This window comes from Podarcis melisellensis (genome assembly GCF_964234715.1).
Source record: "Podarcis melisellensis genome assembly, chromosome: 5".
NCBI classification, from domain to species: Eukaryota; Metazoa; Chordata; class Lepidosauria; order Squamata; family Lacertidae; genus Podarcis; species Podarcis melisellensis.
In genome coordinates, this window is record NC_138537.1 from 57,236,326 (window position 1) to 57,263,326 (window position 27,001).

Here is a 27,001-nt window from a genome sequence, read left to right on the forward strand (position 1 = left end):
TCTATCCAGCTGGTAGCTTTAGGACTTCCCACAGCAATTAAAAAAGGGCTGTGTCCAATGATGTCCCAATACTTGAAGTAATGCTCTTGGATTCAGACAGAGGGGCAGGAGGTGATTTTCAGAAAGGGGAAAACTCTGCCTCAGGGCTTGTGATGAGCCGTGTCTGCTTGTCCCAAGATACATTTTGGGGCAAGGAAGATGGTGGAAGAAGAGGAGGAAGGAGCTTTTTCAAGTTTTTGTTTAGAATGCTCAGGTGACCTCACTGACAAGTGCCAGGAGTTTTGTATATGGAATCAAAGAAGAATGAGTCCCCCACACTCCCACATACACATGTAGGTATTTACTTTGCAGAGATTAGGTTGTGACTAATTAAAGTGCACATGGGCTCAAGTCAAGTCTGTGAATATGCTTGGAGAATTGCTAGTGGCAAGTGTACAGCATGAAGTGAACAGATCCCTACTCAGTCAGTAAGCTCACAACATGACCCTGAGCCAGTCTAAGCTACCTTATACACTCAAGATAATATACTGGGTGGTTCTGGTTATGAAATGGAGTGCTCATTCTGAGGCTTTCCCTAATGTAATGTAATTGTGAGTTCCTTGGTCTTCTAGATGAAAAGCAGGATACAAACAGGATATAATAATCAGTAAATGGTTTGAGAGACAGCAGAAGTATTCAGTGTGTCATGTGAACCTTGACATGAAACAGGCTAAAAGGAGGGGCACAGATTTGAAATATGTCATTGCTTGTGGGGTGGGGTGTTATGAAACCAGCAGGACACCACAGTATTTTTGCAGCATTTCTGTTTCTAATTCAGCTTTTTAAGGGAAAATCAGCTCCAAAGTCCATGTTATTTTAAATACAGACTTGTGCAGTTCTGCTACCATGGCACTAATTGGCTGTTTATGAGCAGCAGGCAAAATACCTGTTTACTATGCTTTCACCATGCATGGCTCTACAAAATGAGAAATTCACAGTTTGCAAAAACACTGTTTTGTAGAACAATCTGGTTTTGGTTTTAACACCAATGTGGGTATTAATGGAAAACGGAAAGTAAATGTCGGTTTGTTAAAGAACTGCTGAATGTTTGCTTTGTATCCTTTTCGGCTCCATTTTAGAAAGATAAGCAAAATCTGTACTATTCTTATCTGTGTTGTCAGCATTCAAGGAACAATTTTAGAGCTCCTAATTGTTTACAGAAGTTCTTGAATTTTCCAACTGAAAATTCACATTATCTGACTTGCGTTCTATGTTCCTTAGTACACAGGAAAAATATGTGCAGATTGAGTCCATATCTGGGGAACATTGACAGTAAATGGAAACGAGTATATTTTAAATGGGCCAAAAAGAAAATTAAATGTGCTCAGGGATGTCAGGTATTGACTTTGTAGGCTTATAGTTTAAATATACAAGAAAAGGTATAAGCTGCTTTACAACCCTGAAAATAGACTCCAAATAATCTAATTAAAAAAACAAAAACCAACCTGTACAAGAACCATACCTGTGGTCTATCTTGGAGTCTCAAATTTCTGTGGCACCCTGGATGATGCCCAAATCTTGTGCCCCCCCTTTCACCTTCTGTTGGACTTCATAGTTGTGGCACCCCAGAAACACTGCGCCTGGTGCGACCAAACTGGTTGCGTTCCCCTAGATCAGCCTTTGGCCACACAGAAATAAAAGCAACCACTACCTGGCACAATTCAAAGGATTGCCACTACTTGGTCTGTGGAGTTTTCTTTTTTAACTACCACACCTTCCCCACAGGGATTATGGCCAGAAAATAAAAGCCCTGATGATGCAAGAAAGATACCTTTCAAGGTCATACGGTGTTTGGGCATGACTGCGTGTTTACTTCCAAAACACATGGACTGGTGTCTCTTCCTCATCCTCTTTGCTGGCTTATAGCAAAGCTGTTTGCTGGCTTTATAGCAACATCTTGGCAGCTAGCGGGCAAGAGCAGAGCAGACCAAGACTGGAGAAAACCTTTGTGGGTGAAGCTGCATTTGGCTACTTGGCGTGACATTGTATTTTTAGTAAAACGCATTCATAGGTCTTTAAGATCTAGGCCATATATGTTTGAGACTGAGAGAACTTGGGGGGTGGAGCTCAATTCAAGTGTAGAATTAAAAATAAAGTTTAATGACAAAAGAAAAGGACTAGTAGAATAGAGAATAAAGATTTAATGCTGCATTGCTAGCTATAGAGGGCAGGATATACTCAGCCTCTGTTCGTCTTCTGTGTGTGTTTCCATGTGCTTCTTGAAAATGCCCTGGATTTTAGTCTTAAATTTTTCACAGTTTAATCGGTGTTTGGCTACTGAATTCCCTCTGTTGTTGAAAACACAGATACTAATGCAATCTGTAGTCAGGTATTTCTCAACAACAGTAAAGGTACTGCTACGTCATGCTGGCAATTGAGAAATTATTTTCCCCTTCACATTCACCTGCTCCTTCCACAGTCCACAAGCCGCTCCTTTCCCCAATGTTTCACCCTCCTGTCACACCATATCATCATCTTAAATCATGTAAAATGTTAAATTCGGGAAGGCTTGACGTGGCTATGCAAAAACACTGTGCTCTTAACACTGAAAATGCAGCCCCAACAGTAGATAGTCTGGTTTATTATTTCTGATTTCGCATCTTCTGAAACTAAACGTGGGTTGGAACCATGTAATGAACTTTCAAGGCAAGTACAGTTATTTGTAAGGGGCATTCTTCAAACAACAGGAGGAATATTTAATTCTTCTCCCTTTTCTAAACAACCCATTATCCACCTGCCAGAATTATTGTCTTTCCTTGTATCTAGCTGGGAAGAAATGGCTTGGAAAACTGCTAGGCAGCAGCCCTGCAGCCCCATGTATCCATCCCCACACATGCTCCCTCAGCTCCTGCAAAGCAAAGTATTGGTGGATATGTAGTTCCAGCACACATTAGCTCTCCCTTAAGTGATTCTTTTCCTACTAAGACTCAAAATTCTCTACTAAAAGGCTACTACATATATGCAGGCCTTGCACCAACGAACCACCTTTACTCCAGATAATTCAGAAGTAATTAACCTTCCATTTGTAATCCCTGCTTAACATGCTGGATGTGGCTTTGGTTGCCCTGTAAATGGGATGTATAGGAAGGAAGAAGCTGAAAAATTGAACTGTAGGAAAACAGGAAGAGATTAGTAGAACAGTGCACATATTAAGCCTGAGTATAAAGACTTCCATTGCCAGGAACTGATCATGTTATGATTATGATTATGATTAATTAATTAATACCCCACCCATCTGACTGGGTTTCCCCAGCCAGTATGGGTGGCTTCCAACCAAATATTAAAAACAATACAGCGTCAGACATTAAAAACTTCCCTAAACAGGGCTGCCTTCAGTTGTCTTTTAAAAGTAAAATAGTTGTTTATTGTCTTGACATCTGCTGGGAGGGCATTCCACAGGGCACGTGCCATTACTGAAAAGGCCCTCTGCCTGATTCCCTGTAACCTCACTTCTCGCAGTGAGGGAACCGCCAGAAGGCCCTCGGCGCTGGACCTTAGTGACCGGGCTGGATGATGGGGGTGGAGACACTCCTTCAGGTGTACAGGACCGAGGCCATTTAGGGCTTTAAAGGTCAGCACCAACACTTTGAATTGTGCTCAGAAATGTACTGGGAGCCAATGAAGATCTTTAAATGTTGATAGTAGTTTCATACGAAACATCAGATTGAGAGTGCTAGTCAGGAGCATATTAAACAAAACTTTTCCTGCAGGATAAGGTTAATGGACCATAAGCAGATTTTTGTGTGTGTGTGGAAACTTGTATAAGGATTTGAGTGGCATGTTAGGAAGTTTTTCTAACAAGAAGGAAGAAAATCTCACTTATCAACAGCTAGGTCGGAGAGCATAAAAATAGTAAGAAAAGAGAGACCACTGTAATTTCTGTTTTATGAGGTTGTCATTGGGAAAGGTGATGCAGGAAATCCAGCTAGATTTGTGAGACACAGACATTTTGCTTGAGAAGTCCAATTGAGAATCCTCCATCCAAATATAGATAATATGAGAAAGCTAAATTAGATGTGTTTAAAAGACTGACTTCCTGAGAGTGCTCTTCATTCCATCGTTTGCTCGTGTTGATTAGAAATCTACAGAGATTCTCTAATCACCAACTGAAATACATCTTGTACTTTACTGGGATAACAAGTAATTACAAGTATACTGTAGCAGGATAATTTGCCTATCCATATTAACATTATTTCCAATTACTTGATAAACAATGAGAACAAAATAAGAGAATTTAATTTGTCATCGCAAAAGCAGTAAAAATAAAATAAAACAGAACAAAAATTTCTTGAGCATATATATTGAGTGGGTCTTTGGCACAGTGGTCGAGCGCCTAGAAGATGGTCCTAAGTTCAATCCTTGGCAACCCTTGGTAAGGTTGAGAGAGATCTCTGCTCAAACCCAGGAAAGCTGTTGCTACTCAGGATTGACAGTACTGGGTTAGATGGGCCCAATGATCTGACTCAGCATAAGGCAGCTTCCAATGTGCCTAAGTAGTCCTAAGTTACGAACCATAAGAGAAATAACAGATTCATCTAATTTCCTTGTGTCGTTGGTACCAATGGAGAATTTCCTTCAATCCAAGCACAAGCTTGAGAGGAGGGGTTCTAGTGAAGACAAAAACACTGTTAACATCGCATCTAGCTTGGCCCTTAATTGCATTAAAATTCCACTTTAAATTCAACGAATAATACGTAAGCCTTATTCTCTATAGATATATTTAGTGTGTTGTTCAGATTTAGGACTAGTTCGTACTTAGGAGTCGTATGTATTCAAATGTGCCTCAACTTCATGTGTAGGGGGCCACGTGGGGAAAGTAGGGTATATACATTGCATGGGCAGAGCCAGTAGCAGATGGCATGCTTGAGGCTGTGCCACTCATCTGACCTCCTTGCATCTAAGTCATTCCTGCATATTAGGATGGAGAGGGCAAAGGGCAAGGTGACAGTAAGGTCGGTCTGGAGCCAATCTGGCACTCCTACCAGTACATTGATTCCACATGGACCTAGTCACCACCTTGCCCTTAGCTCTCTCCATCCCAGTATGAAACAGCGACTCAGCCAGAGTGTTGTCACGTGAGCAGAGCAGCGCTACTATACCAGTATGGTGTAGTGGTTAAGAGCAGTAGACTTGTAATCTGGTGTACCAGGTTCACGTCCCTGCTCCTCCACATGCAGCTGCTGGGTGACCTTGGGCTAGTCACACTTCTATGAAGTCTCACCTCACAGAGTGTTTGTTGTGGGGGAGGAAGGGAAAAGGAGAATGTTAGCTGCTTTGAGACTCCTTCGGGTAGTGATAAAGCAGGATATCAAATCCAAACTCTTCTTCTCTTCTTCTTCTTCTGCTACTGGGTAAGCCATACATGTGTACAAATGTGAGCCCATAAGCTTTTCAAATTCTGCACACTCACAGGGTGCCCAACCCTAGGGTAATGCTCCCTGTAACTCAGGACAAAATGTGAACCATCTTTTGCAGTGTAATCTTTCAAACCCTGACTTTTTTCAGGAGTTTACGTTCTTCTAAACTAATATTCCTTTTCTGAAACATAACATTTTAACCTAGCATTACATTGGGTAGAACTTCAGTACCACTGAAACCGTTTCAGTGGCGCTGAAAGGGACACTTCCTTTCTACTGCTGAGAGCTCTTTTTTAAAAACAACAACACGTGAAACCAGACCCCACATTTCATTTTTAAGACTGTGGCTGTTGAGTGTGAACTTTTAAAATTATAGTTGCCTCCATATAAAAATAAGGTCTCCCTTTCGGAAGCTGACCCATTGCTGAATATTTGTGTCCCTGAGACACAGACCATACATCTCATCTTTTCAGTGAAAGGAAGGCATATTTTTTCACTGCAGTATCCCCAACGTCATTCACTTGTGCCTTTGTTAGGGTGTGTTTTTTAAAAACGTACATCAAACAAAGCACTATATACTGATTCTCTTTTCTCTAGATGACTTGCCATGTCCTAGGCAAAGCTGGGAAAAGTTCCAAAGCAGGAAATCTGAGAGGCAGCAGATTGGACATTTTTGACCTTCAAGAATATTTATAGATTTCAGTTATCAGAGGCTCTTGTGACAATTGCACTGTTCTCTCTCAAATAAATTTGCTGCAGTGAACATGGGAAACTTATTCAGAGTTTTCACAGGACTTTAGAGACTTCTTTTTTTAAAAAAAAAAAAAAAGATCGGCTGTACAATTTCTTTGCAGTGCATTTTTTTATTGTGGTGGTATACAGTTGTGTCCTTCCACTGACAGAAGGCTCTTTGATCTAGTGAAGACTTTTGTGCGTGGAAAAGGGGGCTAGAAAGAGATGGTTTTTCCGATTCCCCTTTACTTCTGCATCTGCCAGGGCCTCGCTCCCAATCTGCTCCAGAGGGTTTTTAGACCCATTGGACAGTGAGGGAGATTACAGGAGAAGGGGAAAGGTTGTGAAAAGCCTCTGTCTGATTCACTCAGTTGAGAGACACAATTAAGTATTGCCCTGTATGTGGTTCCCAGCAATCTCCTCAAGCATCATGTGGATTTCGCATTTCTAGGGACCTTTCTCTTGTGCCAGGAGCACTCTGCAATTCTCCTGCCTTATAGTGAGAAGATCGTTTTATTTCCTGGTCATAGGTTTTCTACATTTCATGCACACAAACAATTCCTTATATACACATTATTTTCTTGAGAAAACTCCAGTGTAGGCATGGTCAAGAAATTAAAACTTCTCAGTTGTTTAACAGGAAAGCAGAATAAATTGTATTACTATTATGACAGAAAGTGATTGTTAATCTCTTGAATAGATGCATAATGGCTTTTTTTTTTTTTGCTACATTACAAAACAAGATTCATATTGCTGACAAACTCCTGCTTTAAAGATGCTCTTAACCCTGCCTTAGTATTGCAAATGAGAAAATAAAGTTGTCTTTCACGAATTGTATTTTCTATTCAGTTGGTGCTGTGCCTTAGAGAAGTAGCAGCCTTTGGCTCTCTGCAAATTGATGAACTTGGCGTATTCTTAGTGTGCTTTTAAAGCTATAAATACTCTTCACTGTTCTGAAAGGAACACAGAATGTCCAGAGTTTTTTCCCCCCTTTGCTGCGGTGTCTTTCAGTCTTGGCATTGATAAGTTTCAGCTGTTTCTAACAACAAATATATTAGATCACAGTTGGGTGACATAGCAGAAGATCTGTAATTAGATCTCTGGGGTTTTGTCTTTTTAACATAGTAAAACATGCAGGTAACGTGGATGAGGTTAACAAATAGGGAGGCTGAAGGATTTTATTTTTCATGTCTTCTGATATGAACTGGACCTACCAGGGTAATGTGTGGATTGGTTATCCTTCAGGTTTTGCTGGTGAAGTTTGTGATGCAGTTCATAGCTCAAAAAATATTGAATTGCATATTTTAGGATAAAATATATTTGGAAGATGTTTGAGTTCGAGAGAAAATATGCTTAAAATCCATATTTTGTGGTAAAATAATTTCAAAACTACATATTTAAATAAATAAATACCAAATCCCACATGGTTGTATTTTAAAATAAAAAAGAAAATGCTGGGATCTGTACCAGGGTACTAGGAAAATTGAGATTCATACATGCTGTGGATTATTACCCAGATTGAAAACCAAACCCCCATACCATAAAAGCATTTAGAACCTATATAGTATCTGTGGGTGGAAACAGTTATTGAGCTACAAATCAAGAAATTACACAAGGGAGAAAGGGTTAAAAAAGCATACACCAATGCCACCCAATCTAATCTAATCTCCCCTCTCTGCTGCTATTATTGTTTGTGTGTGTATGTGCGTGCGCATGCACATGTTTATTTACCTGAGAACCAATCATTTCTCTCATCTAGTTGTGCCAGCTGTTTGGTACCATATATTACGTTATATTACAAATGCCTAAGCTAAATAGGTAATACTGCCAAGCTGAATGTGATTCTGTCCTTCAGAAGCCATTAAAAAAGCCATATTAATTAATTAATTAATTAACAGTATTTGCAGCCCCCTCTTCCTTGAATGATATGCATAGCCTTGTGATGTATGTTGGTGGAGGAATAGAGTCCATTGTGCTCATTCATGTTTAGGTTTGCATGCCATGCATCCAACATCTCTTCCCTATTTGCCCTCTCGTGCAATGACCTCACAACAACCATACCAAATTAATCTTATTTTTTTCCTTTCTCTTGGCTTATCGGTCAAGAGAGAAGGCAGCAGGAATATAGGTATCTGAAAAGTTGCATGGGTTATCTGTTCAAATGTAATGGGTTTTTTAATTATTACATTGCTTGTTTTGTTGCTTTATAGGTAGGCTATATGTACGTACATACATACCATGAATTGCAACATATATTACTGGGTTTTGGATTTATTTATTTTTTAAAAAAAAGATTTGCAACTGTGACTGAGGTTCAGATGTGTGCTGCTTTTTTAACAGATGTGGGAAGAAGCCATTGCCTTGGGCAAAGAACTTGCAGAACAGTACGAAAACGAAATGTTTGATTATGAACAACTCAGTGAACTGCTGGTAGGTTCCTTCTCAGTCCATTGTGAATTAATAAAAACATAAGATTGTTTCTAGAATTCCTGTTTTTACGTTTTACCACTTCAAACTGTTTGGGGCCACTGGAAAAGTTTCCCAACCAGAGAGACTAATAGGAATCTGAAGACAATTTGTGTTAGAGACTTCCACAGTTGGATTGGTGTTTTGTGTCTGTTTCATGAGTAGCATATGTGACACATAGATGCAAATTGCTTTTGTTGAACAACTAGGTCATAAAAAATTTGCAGCGCGTGTCCTTGTGTATGTTCTATCAGCCCTGTTGTTGAGCTAATTTCATGCACACTTTGAATCCAACAGGTAACAAAAAAATGCATTGTTTTAATAACGCTTTTGTTGTTATACATAAAGCCTATTGTACCTACAATGTGTGGGTGATAATTCAGTGAGTGAACTTCCTCTTTCCCTCAAGCCCCACTTCAGCCATTCAAATATTGTCCAGAGGATCTCCCACATCTCAAGAACTGATTTAGTGGGACTGCACTGGGATGGCTGCATGAGGGAGGAGAGGAAAGGCAGGTTTTTCAGTTTGTTTTCCTGATGGAAAGACACTGTTGGATATCTCCATATCTATTTGCTGAAGAGCCCTGTGTGTACTTGACAAAACAATTATGGGCTTCCATCAACCTCTCTCTCTCTCTCTCTATATATATATATGTATATGTATATGTATATGTATATGTACATATATTCTGAGTTGCTCTTCCATTTAAGAAAGGACTCTGAAAGCTAAGATCAGACAAAGGTAGCTTAGCTGATTTTTCTTCACTTTCTTTTACTTCTCCCTACGCATCAATTCCCCACCCCACCCCACCGCCTTTTCCTTTTTCTTCTAAAAGTTTCTAGATTTTACTCTTTACCTTCCTAAACATTTCTCTGCTATATCACTTTCTTCTTGCTTTTAACAATACAGTGGTACCTCAGGTTACATATGCTTCAGGTTACATATGCTTCAGGTTACAGACTCCCCTAACCCAGAAATAGTACCTCGTGTTAAGAACTTCGGAACAAATTAAGTACTTAACCCGAGGTACCACTGTATCTGTATTTAGAATTTGTAGAAATAATTTATAAAGCACTGCACTTTTATAATCTCTGTCCTTCCTGCCTTTCCCAGTTGGACTGTGTTAATATGTGGACTTGTGAACTGTAAGATTTTGGGCAAAGTCATATTTTTAAATTCAGTGGATGATATCCAACATTAGTCAAAACCCAGAGTCTCATTGAAATCAATTGCTTAATTAGCAGAAGTCTATTTATTTCACAGGGTCTGCTCTGAGTATGACTTGGTTGGATATAATCACCTGTGTCTTACTTGTGTTTTAAGTGATATGCAAATAATAAATATTTTATTATATGATTGGTTCCAAAAAGGAAAATGAGACCTCTGAGAATTGCTGAACCAGAGATAAAGACTTCCAGTTACAGACCAAAGTACAGTGGTACCTTGGGTTAAGTACTTAATTCGTTCTGGAGGTCCGTACTTAACCTGAAACTGTTCATAACCTGAAGCACCACTTTAGCTAATGGGGTCTCCTGCTGCCGCCACGCCGCCGGAGCACGATTTCGGTTCTCACCCTGAAGCAAAGTTATTAACCTGAAGCACTATTTCTGGGTTAGCGGAGTCTGTAACCTGAAGCGTATATAACCTTAAGCGTATGTAACCCGAGGTACCACTGTATTTTTGCCAAGTACCTTCAGCGGAGAGAGGGTATATTACCTGTCAAACTTATTTTAATATACACGCACTAGTGCCTTCTCAAACCAGATTGAAATACTTTAATATGTTCACTTGCAGATAACCAGGAAGTGCATGTGTTAGGATTCTAAAGAAATGGAAAATGCAGTTTTAACAAGAAAATGCTGTCATCTCCTGTTGAAAGATTTTTTTTAACTATATATTTTTCTACACAGAAAAAGCAAGCACAGTTCTATGAAAATATTGTGAAAGTAATCAGACCTAAACCAGATTATTTTGCTGTTGGATACTATGGACAAGGATTTCCAACATTTCTACGGGTAAATGATTTCAGCTTTTGATGGGTAACAGATAGATGCTATACTTGAAAATGTCATCCTCTTTCAGTGTGCTAAGTTGATGAAATATCCAATACATTTTAGGATCTTTTCTCCCCAAGATGTATTACTTTTTATATCTATTTTTGACTTCACAATTTTATTTAGAAGAAGCTTGCTTTACTCTAGATCTCTGCTTACGAATCATATAATTTTCAAATAATTGAAAAGGATGATATGGAACCAATGTGCATTAGATGCAAATTACTGGTTTTGCAGATGTAATAATAATTATAAAAAATGAAAAATATAGTGACATTTGTTCATACAGATTGAAGCTCCCAAATCTGATTTGTGATATATTAGATATAACAGTAAATAAAATCTAACAATTGAGTGGTTAATTTACTCTCATTTCCCCCCCCCAAGTGAATTCATCCATCAAATAGCTACAGAGATCATCAACATTTGCTACTTTTTATGTCAAAACCTGAACAATGGGATTACATTGAGAGAGAATGAACCCAATACAATTTTATAGACTCTCAACACCTTGTTTTGCTGATTTAGACATAATGGGGAAGTATGCAAATAAGCCTGCATGGGCCCAAAGTGTGCACACTTCCCTCTTACACACTTGGCTTATTCTAATACATTATAGTTCTCTGAGTTTGGATGTCACTGGGAACTGTGGTTTGTTCGAAAGTGAAAGCACCCAATCTCTTCTTCGTGGGTCCCCAAAACATGAGGCTCAGACAGACTCATTAATGTAAGGAGAATACATGGAAGGTCACAGGAGTGAGCCTTAATGAGTGCCACACTGTGAACAGCTTCCCTGCGATTCACTACTGGTTCAGAAACAATCACAGCCTCATGCATGACATGCTCAAGACTCTTTGAAGTGCATAGGAATTGGATCATTGGCACAGAGCTGCATCTGATTTTAAAGCATTCCCAAGCTATGGAGGATAGAGTTTGATAACTCAACCCCACTTTTTACTAAATGCAAGGGGAAACCTAATTTCTGTATCTCCTGGTATGAGCAAGGCTGCGGCAGCAGAACAAAGAGACATGTTTCTGTGTAAAATTTTGAAAGATAAAGGCTGCATCTATGCATGTGAGAAATGGTCTTCTGCTTGCGCAACAGGACCTTGCCTTTCTCAGACTTCTGGGACCCCATATTTCGGGGTTGTGGGGCGAGAGCATATCTGAACTAAAAGCAAGACAATGAAATCTATCAACTTCCCTGCTGTCTTTACAAAAGCAAGGCCTGTGATTTATTAAGCATTTTGTCACATGCAGACTAATTTGCAATACAGTACACATTTCTCTCTATGGGCAGAGTTATCTGCTAGTGATTTAGAGTTGCTAAATACAGCTCTGGAGAATTGTTAGGAAACACAAGAGAAGTAGCAAAGCTGTCCTGAATTATTTTACTAAAATGGAACTGAATTAGCATACTCCATTTTCTGTATAATCTGTGTAGACAAAGGAATAGAATGCAAAATAAAAGCTCTGTTCTAATCACTGGTGTTGATACTGAACTGAACTCTTCGCAGGGGGTTCTTTAAAGTGCTTGGATATAGTTTTTCTATTTTAAAAAATAGTTCATTCGTAGCCCATCCTATCCCAAGGCCTATTAAGCCAAAGAGGATCCTAGTTGGGTTGGGTTATGTAGTCAGATGTGGGCCTTCACGGGTACCCCATTTTTTTCTTGCTCCAATGACAATTGTCCCTTGACTTCTCAACCCTAATAGTTAACTATTTCCTGTGTCTTTGCCATTTTTTATTTCTATAATCTCCAATCCTGCAGCCACTCAGAAGTCATGGTTCACGTGATACATTTCTTCCACAATAGTTTCCATAATGCATAAGGACCATTCCATTTTTTCAGGGAATTTCATTCTTAGCTGAATGGTTGCAGTTACATTTTATTTTACTTGCTTGATTTAACAAAATTTATATACTACTTGATAGTTAAACACACACACACACGCTAAGCGGTTTGCTGTTGTATAGGGAACTGCTAATCATAAATAACTTCCCACAAAGATTGGCTCCCATAAGGGCCCATTTTTCACTATCACATCACAAATGTAACATATGTATTGAGTTAAAAGCCAATGTTCCCAAACTCAAAATCTTTAAAAAAATAAAATCTTAATGGAAAATTAATCAGGCTAATTTAATATGCTCTTGGTGCAGAATTTATTTTATTAAGCTTTTAATTTATGTCAGATTTTATCTTCAGTTGTTTTCTGGATACCGTATAGTTTCAACGTTTGTAGAAATAGGTTTGTAAACAAATACCAGGTATGCTTAATCAAGATATATGTGGGCTTTTCTATTGGAATCTATAATATACCCAAATTTCATTATATATTTGTTGATAGAACAAAGTTTTTATTTACCGGGGAAAAGAATATGAGCGCCGTGAAGATTTTGAAGCCAGGTTATTAACTCAGTTCCCTAATGCTGAGAAAATGAAGACAACTTCTCCTCCAGGAGAAAACATTAAGAACTCTCCAGCACAATGTATCCTTTAAATGTGCTCTATTGGTGTGATGGGGTCCCTTCAAAGAATCCACAGACACATTTCCTTTCCTATGTTGTTTTTGATAACTCTACTGTATGAATGTCCACTTAAGTTGAAATTTTACAGATACGTAATCATAACAGTTTTATCATTACTGTTCTTAACACTGTAATTCAGATATTCAGTGCTTCACTGTAAAGCCAAAGCTTGATTTACCATCAAGATTTCACAAGCCGGTATCAGAGCAAATTTTAAGGTACAAATGTCTGGAATTTCACTGCACCTCATGTAGCAGATACCTGTGAAAGCTTCTGCCATAATAAATATTATAGTCTTTAAGATGCCACAAGAATCTTTGTTGATTTTGCTGCAAAGGAATACAGTGGTGCCTCGCAAGACGAAATTAATTCGTTCCGCAAGTCTCTTCGTCTTGCGGTTTTTTCGTCTTGCGATGCACGGTTTCCCATAGGAATGCATTGAAAATCAATTAATGCGTTCCTAGGGAAACCGCCTTCAGACCAGGTCCGGGGACAGTCTGTCCCCGGACCTCTTCTGAAGGCTGGGGGGCGCGGGCTTCGCAGCAGCGCTACGAAGCCCGGCGGCTGGGGCAGGTGTTCCCGCCCCCCCCTGCTTCGGAGCAGCGTTCCGAAGCGGGGTGGCTGGGGCAGGTGTTCCCGCCCCCCGCCCGGCTTCGCAGCAGCGCTACGAAGCCCGGCGGCTGGGGCAGGTGTTCCCGCCCCCCCACCCCGCTTCGGAGCAGCGTTCCGAAGCGGGGTGGCTGGGGCAGGTGTTCCCGCCCCCCCGCCCGGCTTCGCAGCAGCGCTACGAAGCCCGGCGGCTGGGGCAGGTGTTCCCGCCCCCCCACCCCGCTTCGGAGCAGCGTTCCGAAGCGGGGTGGCTGGGGCAGGTGTTCCCGCCCACCTTTGTGAAATAAGGGCAGAATGAGATATATAAAGATTCTTCTTAAGCCAAATGTGTAAGTAGCATTTATATGTGAATGTGCCCGAAAATCAATAAGTATGAGCAGAGGGGCTGGTAATTTTCCTTGTGGCCCTGTATTTCTGTTATTATTTGCAAGTCTATTCTAAGCCTTTTATCATTTGTATCCAACCTTTTAATCAAAAGTTACTTTAATAACCTTTTATTCTGTTAGGACTGGAGCATGCATAGAGGTCACTTTAAATCACTCTGCAGCTGTCACTGTGTGGAGAGCAATTTCATGCAGCGGCTGGTGATTTAAAGCCACACAGTGGGTTCATTGTGTGCTGCAGTCCTCATTTTAATGTTCATGTGTGTTATAAGAAAATATGTATGCAATTGTGTGTCTTTCTTCTTTCAGTTTCTATAGGGTGAATGAGGTTCAGCGGTTTGAGTATTCACGGCCTGTTCGGAAAGGAGAGAAAAACCCGGACAACGAATTTGCGGTAATTTTTGCATGTTAAACTGAGATCCATAATAGCTATTTGGATTCCATTTAGTAATCTTGAAATAAATGCATGCATATTTTAGGAGACCAAAATTTTGTTCATGGATGTGAGTGTTGTCTCTTAAAATGTTATATCCTTACTATAAGAAACAAAGAACACATCCACTTAGAAAATACAGGTTTCGGTTACTGAAAGTTGACTTCATTAATGTAAACATTTTAGCCATGCAGATTTAACTTCTGTCTTATAGGCAGCAATAATATTTTCACAAAACCATATGGTTGATCTTTGAAGCTAGTCTTTTATGTTTCAAATCCTATATATCAGTGGGTGGAATTCAACTACATTTTTGCACAAACACAAGGATTAGCGCTAGTGCAAGGAGATCCCCCCCCCCCATTTCTATCCCCCAGTCTACTTGAACAGATTTAGGGAGGAGAAGTGGGTATTTTTTTCATTACACTAGAATAAATGCTTATGCTGATAGAAAATCTGCTTAGCACCATGTTGAATACAACCCACAATCTTGAAAGTTTTTTTAAAAAAACATAATGATAGATGTTATTAAATGATCACTAAACTCTCAATTTTTCTAAAGGCCAGATCCATATTATAGGGAGACCTTAAGCTGTGTAGTGTGTAGACCCTAGAGTTGATGCTTTCTAAGGGCCATATTGCAGATGGCCTTGAATGCATATTTACATGGCGGGGGAGGGGGGGAAACCCTTTCCTCCCCTTCTGTGGTCCTGAGGAAAATCCATCTTCAGAAGCTTATATTTGCTTTGGGGATAAATTCCCATTGGCATTGTTGGAGTTTCTCCAAAATTTTCTCCCTTCAGACAAGGAATTTTCCTCAGGACTGTAGTAGGGGAAGAAAAGATTAAACTTCCTCTCCATTTCAGCTGGCAGCTCTGATCCCATTCATTATCAACCTTGCCTCACCTGATGCAATTTGCTGAGTTCTATCATTCCCAGTCAGCATTGGCTAATGGTTAGGGGTGGCAGGATTTGTAGTCCAACAACACCTTAAGGGAAACAGGTTCCCCACCTATGATTTTGGGCTATGACCTTGATGAGCCCAAAGGAGTTCATCTTCTACAAAGTAGATGGGAGTTGTGAAAACTTTCAACAGTTACCAGCTTCCATGTTAGGAGAACAGAATATGCTCTGCTGTCCCATCTTCGGTAATGTACTGAAAATCATATTACACAGCTATTTATCCAAAGTAATAAAAGTGACAAGATAACAAGAATTGCAAAAACAGATTGCAATGCACCCAAGGCACATGCATGCAAGCACATGTGTGCACATAAAGAGATTCACGGCAAAGAAACATAAAGTTGATCTAGTATGGTAGATGGAAGAGTACTCCTCCAGCTCATACAGGCAATCCATGAGATTTCTTTTGGTGCATTAAAAAAAGCAAACTTTGTAGTATCTGTATACTTGCAGCTAGGCTTTTTGTGATAATGGAGATATAAATGATGGGTTAGGATAAAGCCTATCAATCTGCTAACATTCTACTTCAAATCTTTTCTCTTAAATTTGCAGAATATGTGGATTGAGAGAACCATTTATGTGACAGGATATAAATTACCTGGGATTTTAAGATGGTTTGAAGTCAAATCAGTTTTTATGGTAAGATCAATTCAGAAGATTTTTACTGAGGTCACTTAATCACATGGCTGCTATTTTTTTATTTAAAAACTGAACGTGTACAGTTTGCTGATCTTACATTATATGAATACTGCTTCTGGTGTTGATGCTATGGCTTAAGTTCCTGCCCTTCTGCTTCAGGAACCTTTGACATGGTACATTGTGGTCCTCCTGATCACCATAATATGGTTGACACCACTGGTTAATTTCTTCGTACCATGGCAAATCCAATCTCATTGTAGTGGGTTCAACAGTGAACTTCAAATAAGTCATAAATATTTTCTATCTATTATTTTCTAGCAACTGAGGACCAATAGTCCCATACAACACAGTTTGAACAATTATCACAAAAAAGTCCTCCTTTGGAGACCCTGGTGTGATATAACACTTTCCTTTTTGCATTTTATTGCATTGTGTGTGATTTGTGTAGTCTCCTTAATTAGAGATGCATGTTGATGTTTATTTTAAGAAATTTATTAATTAAAAACACAAACTAGGCAGTTGTAAAAGTCAGCACCGACGTCTTATTCCTGCAGCATTAAGTCACTTATTTACTTGTTTAATTTGCAGCTATTCCAACCTTTTCAGTGACATCTTAATAAGAAATGTATTCACACAACTCTAAAATGTTTTGCTGGTGTAAATATTACTAACAAAGGGGACATTTTTTCTATATCTGGAACATACCTTATTAGCTCCTTGTTCTTTCCCATAGTATTTTTAGATGAAAACATGTAAATGAAAAGTGACTATACTTTTCAGAATAGAATACACAGCCATCCCCACCTCTTACATGCTTGTGTGTGACTGTGTATATATGCGTGACGCTAGGAAATAATAATATGTGGTTGCGTGTGAGTCAATCACGCGGTAGTGGGGAGACGCCTGTAATTCAATTCATACCCTGAAATGGCAGAAGAGATAGGGGGAGTCTTCATGGCTTTGAGGAGACACTCCCAGGAGCCCAAAGAGGACATCAGAGAGGGTGGAGGACGTCCCAAAGAGCCTAGAGATGCACCAGGGCTTTCTTTACATACTCAGTCTCTGCGGCTAACAGCTGATGTGTGGGGTAGCAAGGTTCATTCATTCATTCATTCATTCATCCATTCATTATATTTCCATGCCACTTTCCCACACAATTATGCTCAGAACGGCTTACAGCAAAGAATCAGGGATGTATTTCAAACAAACACTACTAAAACAATTTCATAGTAACATAGCTAAACAACAAATATAGTAACTTCCCAGAAAAAAGACATTCCAATACTATAAATATAACAAAATTACTTAAACAACATGCAACATCCAGTGCAAAAAAATAACAAGGGAGCTGCACAGTTTCACCTTAAACCTGCAAACAGCCCTCCCATTATGTTGCTCAGTGTCCCTCTCCTGTAGCAGATTGGTATATGGCTTCCAAAGGCAAAGGTTGGAGTAGTTGGAAACACCTCTCCCTTGATGGTAGGTTGGGAGCAGAGGGAAGAATCTTGAGCAGTCAGTTATTATAATAATTTATTGCAAGCGTTTTATGTTTAAATTTAAAACTCTGCTAATTCCAACCTGACACCAGCCACCTGTCTATATTTCTTTGTAGCTCAAAGAAGGGGGTTGGGGAGTATTAACATATAATTTCATATGACTACACACACATTATGCTGTCCAGGTTAATTTGTTTGCATTTGCAATGAAGAGAGAGGTAAGGATTCAGATAAACATTGACTTGAAAGTTTGAACACAGACAGATTTACATTGTAATAAATCAAGACATAAGCAAACAGCAGAAGAAACTTGCCATTTGCTATGCTTAGTGTAAGGAAATCAAATATTAAATACCAGAAGTCTTTACCAAGGCACTCTAAAACTTTTAGCCATGGCATTCGTAGACAGTACTGTCTGATTCAGAGATGACTTCTCCTTGATATCAAACATTCGTTTCAGAAATGTGCTGTTTGAGAAAGAAGTAGAAGACAGCTTAGCTTCAGTTGGCTGAAAATGTGTGATCTCTTTATAATATCTGTGTTGATGGATTAAATAAGATCATTTAATACCCAGAAATACCGTTGCAATGCCAAATGATCCCTCAAATCTTATGATACTACAGTTAAACAAAGTCTGTGGATTTAAAAGAACAAGGTATCCAGAGAACATTGGTGGGTCAGATACATATATTTTTATTCACAGTATTGTGATTCATCACAGTGATTCAGGTACCACGTGATTTTAGACAGTTTTTATATTTTTCCACTAACCTGGAAAAGGTTGTCTAGTTCCAGAAGGTATCCATTACTCTTAGTCATGAGAAGGAGGGCAGGAAGCGCTGACAGAATTAGGCAATATAAGGCAGGATGATACGGCAAGTACTACAGTGAGTTCTAGAGGGCTGGAAGACTTTGAGTGAAAGAAACAGCTGGCAAAACCAAGCAGGATTACACTAAATAAAACTCACAGGAGAGGGAACCAAGAGCAATAAAGAGGAGCTGGATCAAAGAAACTGGGAAATCAGCAGAAGTCAATAATCAGAGATGGTTCTGGTGCTACATAAGAAGTTGTAGCTCAAGAGAATGTATAAGTATAGGACATTTAAGAAATCTTTTGAGCCCAGGATCTCATGCAAATTTAATGGAGATGGTCAGCAACCCCAAGACTGCTGGCTCAGATTGGTGAAATTTAAGGGGCATGGGTGGCTCTGTGGTCTAAACCACTGAGCCTAGGGCTTGCTGATCAGAAGGTTGGCTGTTCGAATCCCCACAACAGGGTGAGTTTCTGTTGTTCGGTCCCTGCTCCTGCCAACCTAGCAGTTCGAAAACACATCAAAGTTCAAGTAGATAAATAGGTTAATGAGTTCAATGAATGGTTGGGAGGTAAGCAGGACTGAGCTTGCTGGCCGCACACCCAATGCGGGCATAAATTTAATTCCTCCAGCGGGAAGGTAAATGGCGTTTCCGTGCGCTGCTCTGGTTTCGCCAGAAGCGGCTTAGTCATGCTGGCCATATGACCTGGAAAAACTGTCTGCGGACAAACGCCGGCTCCCTCAGCCTGTAAAGCGAGATGAGTGCCGTAACCCCAGAGTCGTCTGCGACTGGACTTAACTGTCAGGGGTCCTTTACCTTTACCTTTAAGCATGTAAGTATCGCCCTTTTGGATCAGACCAGAGACCCATCTAATCCAGCATATTATTCTTGGCCTTGCCTGTGGAAACATTTTACTTTCTTCATATGTTATCGTTTGGCCGTAAACCACTTCTGTTGATAGATACAACTTTATGCTAGAACTCCCTGAGAGCTCAAGGTCAGGCTGAACCCTGGAACACTATACTGACCTTCCCCAAAGAAGCATCAATTCTATGGGGCTGTTCAGATATGAGTCCTCACTGAATGCATGAGGCATGGGTGGGATCACATGCACTAGCCATGGCCGCATGTTCAGTATGGAGAAGGGGCTATGCACAGCTCCTCCATTTAAGCTGGAAGCTGGTCAAGGTGCCAAACTCATAACTGTTGTGAAGTGTGGCCAGCAAGATGTCAGCAGCATTGGGCGTGCGGCCAGCAAGTTCAGTCCTGCTTACCTCCCAACCATTCATTGAACTCATTAACCCTTTTGTCCGAACAGCTTTTTCATTAGTCATTCCGTCTTCCCCTCTCTCTGGTTTGCCAGTATAGGTCTTCCTAAAAAACGTGATGAAGTGAGAGAAAGGATTAGATTAGATTTAATTACATGGAAGTACAATTAGCATGACTAGGCATTGTAATGAACCTGACAATGGTGAGAACCAGCCTTTGGGTGGTGCTTATTGGGAGACATGTCGGAATTCTAATTGTGCACATGCCCCAGTATTGCTGGAAACAATGGGTGTTGACCAGGATTATGTGAAATACTCTGTTCATGTTCTTACAATGACTGATGTTTATGTACAGTGTCTAGTCAACATATTTAACCGCAGCATTTTTATCTGTATAGTAACGTATTTCTTTGTTATTTTTGAAGATGCAGCAGACAAATTAAATCTGTCTGTCTATTGATGTAGCTTTGTTCTGACTACACTATTGAGCACACTAGAAGCAGCATTCACTTGGAAGGACAGCGTGCAAGGCTTTACTCATTCTGTAACTCAATTTATGCCCCATACTGACCACATTTAAAAGTCAATGGTGTCAGATGCAGCAGTGAGGAACAGAGATTTGTTTGGCAAATGCAACAGAACTGTTTGTCATATTACTTTGCATTCCAAAATAATGCACAAAACACACTTTAAAAAATGATAATTAAGGCAAGTTAGATGTAATCAGAGTGCAGGTGTAGGAGTGACAGTTAGAAAGATTTGATTATAAGTGCCTTTCAGAAATGCGTTATGTTACTGATAGGTAGACAGAAGTGTTCTTATGTAAAGTTTATGCAAATGAGTGTAATCAAATACAGACTTGCATTTTTTTTACACATTCCAATTAACCCCTTTCTATTCTCTCATAGTATTTGTTTGATTTTTTAAAACAGTCATTGGTGACATGGGCAGAACCCCCTTTTGATTCTTACAATAGGGTTTTGACCAAATCATTTCTTCCCTGCTTTTCAGCTGCTTTGCAAACCACTTTAGAAATTCTTTAGTGTTTCAAACATCACCTGGCATAATGCACCTCAATAGGAAAAGAGTACAGCCTTGTGGCTCTTTAGAGGTGGGAGGAAATAGACCCACCCAGGTGCAACTTAGATAGGTCTATAGAGCTGCAAAATTGAAAAAAACTCTATTAGCATGGCAAGCATTCTAAATACAAGTCACATTGTCAACAGGTGAATGTAGTCAAGGGTCATAAGACATTTATTTGGAGGCTGATATGACGGTGGGATTTGGCTCAGCTAAGTAATAGCATTGTAATGTGATTTAAGATTAAACAGATTGATGTAATGCATTTGCTTTTTAGCTGCCATGAGTCTTAGGTGGACCAGGCTGTATATCTTAATAAATTGGGTGGTGTTGCTGTTTAAAGTGCAGGCCCATGCAGAGCTTGTCAGAGGCCCGGCCAAGAGTCCTATTAGAATAAAGTTATAAACTCAAGCAAAAAAGCAGCTGGTGCCTGGTGGAAAGTGCCCCCGGCTGCCCCCTCCCCCTGCAGGGCCTGTTTGAGTGAATACCTGCATAAGCAAATGCAAATGTTATATGTGGATCAAGGCTTAATGTGTGCTCATTCAGGTTTTTAAGAATGATAAGAATATCAGTTCTTGTTCTCATTGCTGAAATGAAACTATAGTAACATTATTCTACTTTGAAATCGGTTGACAGTTGAATTTAGGCCAATATGTAATTATTTTTCTAATGATTTTTGTGTTTGTGTGCTATTGTCTCAGGTTGAAATCAGCCCACTTGAAAATGCAATTGAAACCATGCAATTAACAAATGACAAAATCAACAATATGGTTCAGCAACATTTGAGTGATCCGAACCTGCCTATTAATCCTTTGTCAATGCTGCTAAATGGCATTGTGGATCCTGCGGTTATGGGTGGCTTCACCAACTATGAAAAGGTATGTTCATTCAGTGTTCTCTGTGTAACCATGTTGGCTCTCCAGCGATGAGAAACCTAGAACTTATATATACTAAAAGTGTATCTAATTATTAAATTAATGGATGATCCACAGGATATTTGTCTTTTCTAGAAACCATTCCAAATCTTTACTAATGCAAATACTTCTGAAAATAGGCCTCTTGTAACAATCTTTTTGAGGGAAGGGACAGAATGCCAATCCACTCCTCTCAGAATCACTGAAGCGGGGACCAACAACCACCCACATTGAATAAGCATCAATTGGGGCAGCATCTGTGGTTTATTTCTGTTCTTCAAGCTTTCTGAGATCCAACATGAGGCCTTTTTTGGCTGCCTACAGCAGCATTTGATGTCCCTCCCAGCCCTCCTTCTGCCTTCTCAAACCTGGGTCATAAAGGTGCTGTACTTTGAGAAGGAGGTGTGAAGGCTCTGACAGGGTCCTAGAGTCCTCCCCCTTCCTTCCCAAAGCCTAGTTAGCACTTTCCCAGCTTGGAGGAAGAAGATTGAGGGGCTCTAGGATCCTGCCAGAGCTCGCACCTCCTTTCCAAACTCCGAAACTACACAGCTTACCTGGCTTTGAGTAGGCAGCATGAGGACTAGGGGAAGTGTCCAATTTTGGCTTCACTTCCCTCCACTCCTGTTTTTGCTATCGAATTCTGTACAGTGGTACCTTGATTCTCGAACGGCTTAGTTGTCAAATAAATCGGCTCCCGAACGCCGCAAACCCAGAAGTAAGTGTTCTGGTTTGCAAATGTTTTCCGGAAGCTGAACATCAGGCGCTGCTTCTGCTTGAATGCAGGAAGCTCCTGCAGCCAATCGGAAGCCACGCCTTGGTTTTCAAATGGTTTCGGGAGTCAAATGGACTCCCGGAACAGATTAAGTTTGAGAACCAAGGTATCACTGTACTGGCACACCCTTCTCAGTTCCTTGGTTCCCACACCCTAGTGAAAGCCAGTTAGCACAGAAAACACACTTGCGCACCTATGTGCCTATTTCAACAATGCTACTTTTCTGCATATCACTTCCAGTTTGAAAAGTTCATATTCTAATGAAAATGGCTAAATAAGTATTTTCACTTTTTATCAGTTCTTCTACATTGTCAAATGTATTATTTCTTCTGTAAAATGACATTTTTTCCCCCTTAGGCTTTTTTTACTGAAAAATATGTGTATGACCATCCAGAAGATCATGAAAAAATTGAAAAATTGAAGGACCTAATCGCATGGCAGGTAAATCACGTCATCAAGGAACCAAGTGGCATTCAAAGGCAGCCCGCTGTCATTTTTGACAAAACTCAGGCATCAAAGAATTCACTCCAGTGTATATGTTTCTATGGCATTTCAAATGCCTTGAAACAGGAGTTAAAGTTCATCTTTCTGTGTCTGACATAGTTTGTCATTTTATACTCCCAAATGTGACTAGCACTATTAACCCACAATTTTATCTCCTGCTGTTAAGTTCACAATTTAAAGATCTGAGAGCACTGGAACTTTCAGCTTAGAAACTATCATAGTATAGTTTAGTTCAGTGTGGCATTTCCTCCCAGCTGGGACTGATTTACCTCTAGGGGCAAAAGAAGAAGAAAAGGTAAGTGATAGGTATGGTAGCTTAAAAGTTCTGCTGTAAATATTCACTCTGGAGCACTGCAGGATGGCTGGACCAGACTAAAGATTCACATTCGATCTGAAATTCTTATTTTATGCCAACGGTGTGCTAGATGCAGAACAAAGTTATGGGATGGAGACTGAAGCATTAGGGACTGATAGCTGGAGTGGGGCAGATGTATGGCCTTGAGGTTTTTCCTAGAACTGTGGTGTATTTATGAAATAAATTAATAAAAAACACTCTGTTGTACTTTAGCCAGTTTGCTCCACATGGAATAATCCAAGCGTTCCTTAGGATGCAGCCATGTGAATGAAGTAACTTCAAATCCAGTGCATCTTCGTTTACACCCCCTGCTCAAGACAGTATTTTCAATAAACACAACGTCAGGCTTTTTCAGCCAGGACATATGCCCAAATCACCTCTGGGAAGCAGAAACTGGGATCATGGATGCCCAGTCAGCCAATATTTCTTTCATGTATCTGTATCTATTTGAGTCAGTCCCTGTGATGGAAAATGGAATTGGTAACCATCACAACTGATCCTAACAAAGAGAGGAAAGGAAAAAGCACTGCCTCTTACCTACCTAGATTAAGACTAGGATAGTTCTGAAACTCCTGTTTTCATCTGCTCAATTGTGTATATAAAGAAGAGGATTCCGTAAGATGTTCCTCTCATTCACCTTGCAAGACTATGGAAGAAAAATAGTATTAATTATAGAAAATTGTGCAGCACTACCTTTTTTGGATCTCTCTCTTTTTAATTGTGAAGCTCAAGTACAGTAGTCTTTTTTTTGTTAAGGATTGCTGTTATTACTGTCAAATGCTGAATGTATTAGGGAGGAAAACTAGAAAGCTCATTCCAGCATCTGTTGTATAGTTATATGCAAATATTGTGTGTTTGGCCTCAGGATAATTTTATGATGCATTTCACAGATGTGACTGACTGCTTTTTTAAAAAAAAAAAACCAACAACACTGCTACATTCATGTTGTTTTATATTCAGTTGTGTCCTTATTATAAGAGGAATAATTTAAATTTCCAGAGGCCTATATTTTAGATTTTGAAGAAAGCTAAGATATAATATTCAGAAATTCTCTATGGACCATGAAAGTATTGCTGAACAAAAACTCGTGTGGTCCTCTGAAATTCTATTGATTCCCCCACCCTGGTAAGCTTTTACAACAGATTGGATTTTAGGAGTTTTCATTCCTACAGAGAAAAATAATTTGTTCCCGGGAGACTAACTTAATGTCAGCACTGTGTCATTGCCCCTAATAACTATGTTAAAAATGAAGTTTAATGGTGCTCATGGACACACTGTTTACCCAGAAGAGAATTAGCGTGCTAGCAAAATTTGTATATTATTGCAAGGTTGCATATTTAACAATACACATTTATTTTAATACAGATGCACATCATTTCCACCTCTCTTGTGCATTTCCATGTTTTCTTGCTTAAAGCTAAGAAACATAAACCAACCAGATTAATAGAAGCAAACTTTTCCCCCTTGATATTGCTGTTGCTAGGAAGACATGGGGATGAGTTTTAAATGCCACATCAGAGTGTCCAGAATTAAACCTTTCTGTAAATTATTTCATTTGTTTCAGAAGGCAAAAAGTGCCATTTAATTAGTTTAAATTGCTAATTAAATTAATTGGTGGCTTCACAAAAATGTGACAAAATGCCATGGCATCCCCCCACCCCACCCCGAAGATATGAATACATTCCTTCGCATGATTCCCACCCACACGCTTTGCCCAAAAGCAAGGGGAAGTTAATCAACCAAGCAATGCATCAATGGCCATTTCCAGTACCAACTGCATGGAGCGTGCGAACCATTTGAGCAGGAAGAACTTCAAATAAATGCTTAAGTAAAGATGTGGTTATCTGATATGGCAAAAAGCCCAGTGCAGTTCAGTGCCTATCGTGGTGCTGCCTTGGCAGCACTACCTCAATGGCTTCCTCCATCTGAGGCAGCTGCTTCTCTCTGCCTCATAGAGGGACCGGGCCTGTCAAGGACTGACAGCACTGGCTTTCCCCACTGATTCAATCTTGTGGTCTCCAAGGAAGAAAAGGTGAATGCTTTCTTCAAACCTCTACTCCTCAATGCGAGGTGTTGCCAGAGTTCTCTCCTTATTATAAGCTTCATATTTTTGCCTGTGACTGAGAGAGAGCATGCACAGTATGGGAAGGGCTTTCTGATAGGTAGGGAGTTAACAATCCCTGGCTGAGGTTTACATTCAGTTGGTTTATTTGAACCAGGATCTATTCCAGGGCCGAATTAGATCCTGAGGCCACCAGTTGCCTTTTTCTGACCAGTGCACCTGGCTCTTTCCTCTGTAACATAAGCAAAACAACGGCCCCAAAATCCTAAATCATGTGGTTTTCAATGTAAATGACAATAGTGCAACATTTTTCATGATTGTCCAGTGCACCAACGTGTTGATATTGCTTTAGCAGATATATTCCATGATAATTTTCTGAAGTGGGCTGCATCACTTATGTCACATTCCATCATTTATCATATTTTAAACCCGTAAAAGTCAGGAATGACCCTGCAGCAAATACGTTAGGAAAGCTAGCTTCTCTTGTGGCTTATCTTTCCCTGGTCAAAAATAACACAACTGTGGTTCCCTGTATTTAATTGCCATATGGAAGATAGCTGGAAGTTGCTCTTTGGTGATTAACAAAAAATATGCTTCATTAGTTCTAATCAAAGTGGCAATTTTAATGTTTATTTTTTCCGCTGCCAAGGACAAATCCATATGGGCTATAAATACCAGTGGCTACAGTTGAAATATTGTGCTTCTTTGGTCTTTTCCTTCAAAAGTGCCAAGAGAAGCAGCAGCTGTGTGCTGCTAAATGTCAAGAAAACAAATTTTATTCAGGATTTCATCCTGACAAGATTCATTGAATTTGTATAAAATGCAGTTCAGTTATATTGTCTTCCATACTTGTAAATCTTCTAATTTAGATGGATGTTCAGCGATGTTGGGGGGGATCTGTTTTTAATCAGTATTATGGTTTAATTATGAATTATTAAGCAGAAGCCTCTTAGCTTGATTGCTGTGGAGAATATCAAACTCCAAAACTGTGTATCTTGGTAAAAGATTTCAACCCCCACCCACTTTTAAGTTTGAAAGAGAAGAGACTAATAGGAGGTCTATAGCTTTGGGAATGAAATATCACTCTTAAAACATTTTAAAGGTCAGTCACATCTCCACACTACGAGCTAATTATGTAATCTTACCTTGGCATGGGTATTTTTTGACAGCAGCCCTGCACATAAATGATTCTTTTCAATTATACAAAAGGAATAATTTTGCCTTTTCTCATCTCTATCTCTCCCTCTTCTAAAATATTGGAAAACCAATTTCCGATTAGAAATTTAGGTTTAGCATTGAACACGTAGTTTTCTACATTTTATTAACAAATACTGATGTGCACAAAATGCAGTAGAGTATTTTGTTTTGTTTTTCAGTGTGGTGCAAAGGGTCATAAATAGCATTTGTTAACCAGAAGCAGGCTTTGTTTCTTTACTATTTATTCTCTGGAAATCTGTTGGAGCTGACATTAATAGTGTAGCTTGAGCGTCGGCATTCATCAGCATGCTAATTTAAGGCGTGGTATGCCT

General features: G+C 39.6%; 1 protein-coding gene across 4 annotated transcripts in view; it reads left to right on the forward strand.

Moving 5' to 3' along the window:
• Positions 1–27,001, forward strand: part of DOCK1 (dedicator of cytokinesis 1) — a 383,360-nt gene that overhangs the window by 332,116 nt on the left and 24,243 nt on the right. For all 4 annotated transcript variants that reach the window (XM_081912599.1, XM_081912601.1, XM_081912600.1 and 1 more), the window contains exons 39-46: positions 8,469–8,558; positions 10,506–10,610; positions 13,001–13,142; positions 13,321–13,399; positions 14,483–14,567; positions 16,122–16,208; positions 21,567–21,743; positions 22,909–22,992. In XM_081912599.1, coding sequence (XP_081768725.1) covers positions 8,469–8,558; positions 10,506–10,610; positions 13,001–13,142; positions 13,321–13,399; positions 14,483–14,567; positions 16,122–16,208; positions 21,567–21,743; positions 22,909–22,992 — 849 coding nt within the window. The remainder of the gene's footprint in view (positions 1–8,468; positions 8,559–10,505; positions 10,611–13,000; positions 13,143–13,320; positions 13,400–14,482; positions 14,568–16,121; positions 16,209–21,566; positions 21,744–22,908; positions 22,993–27,001) is intronic.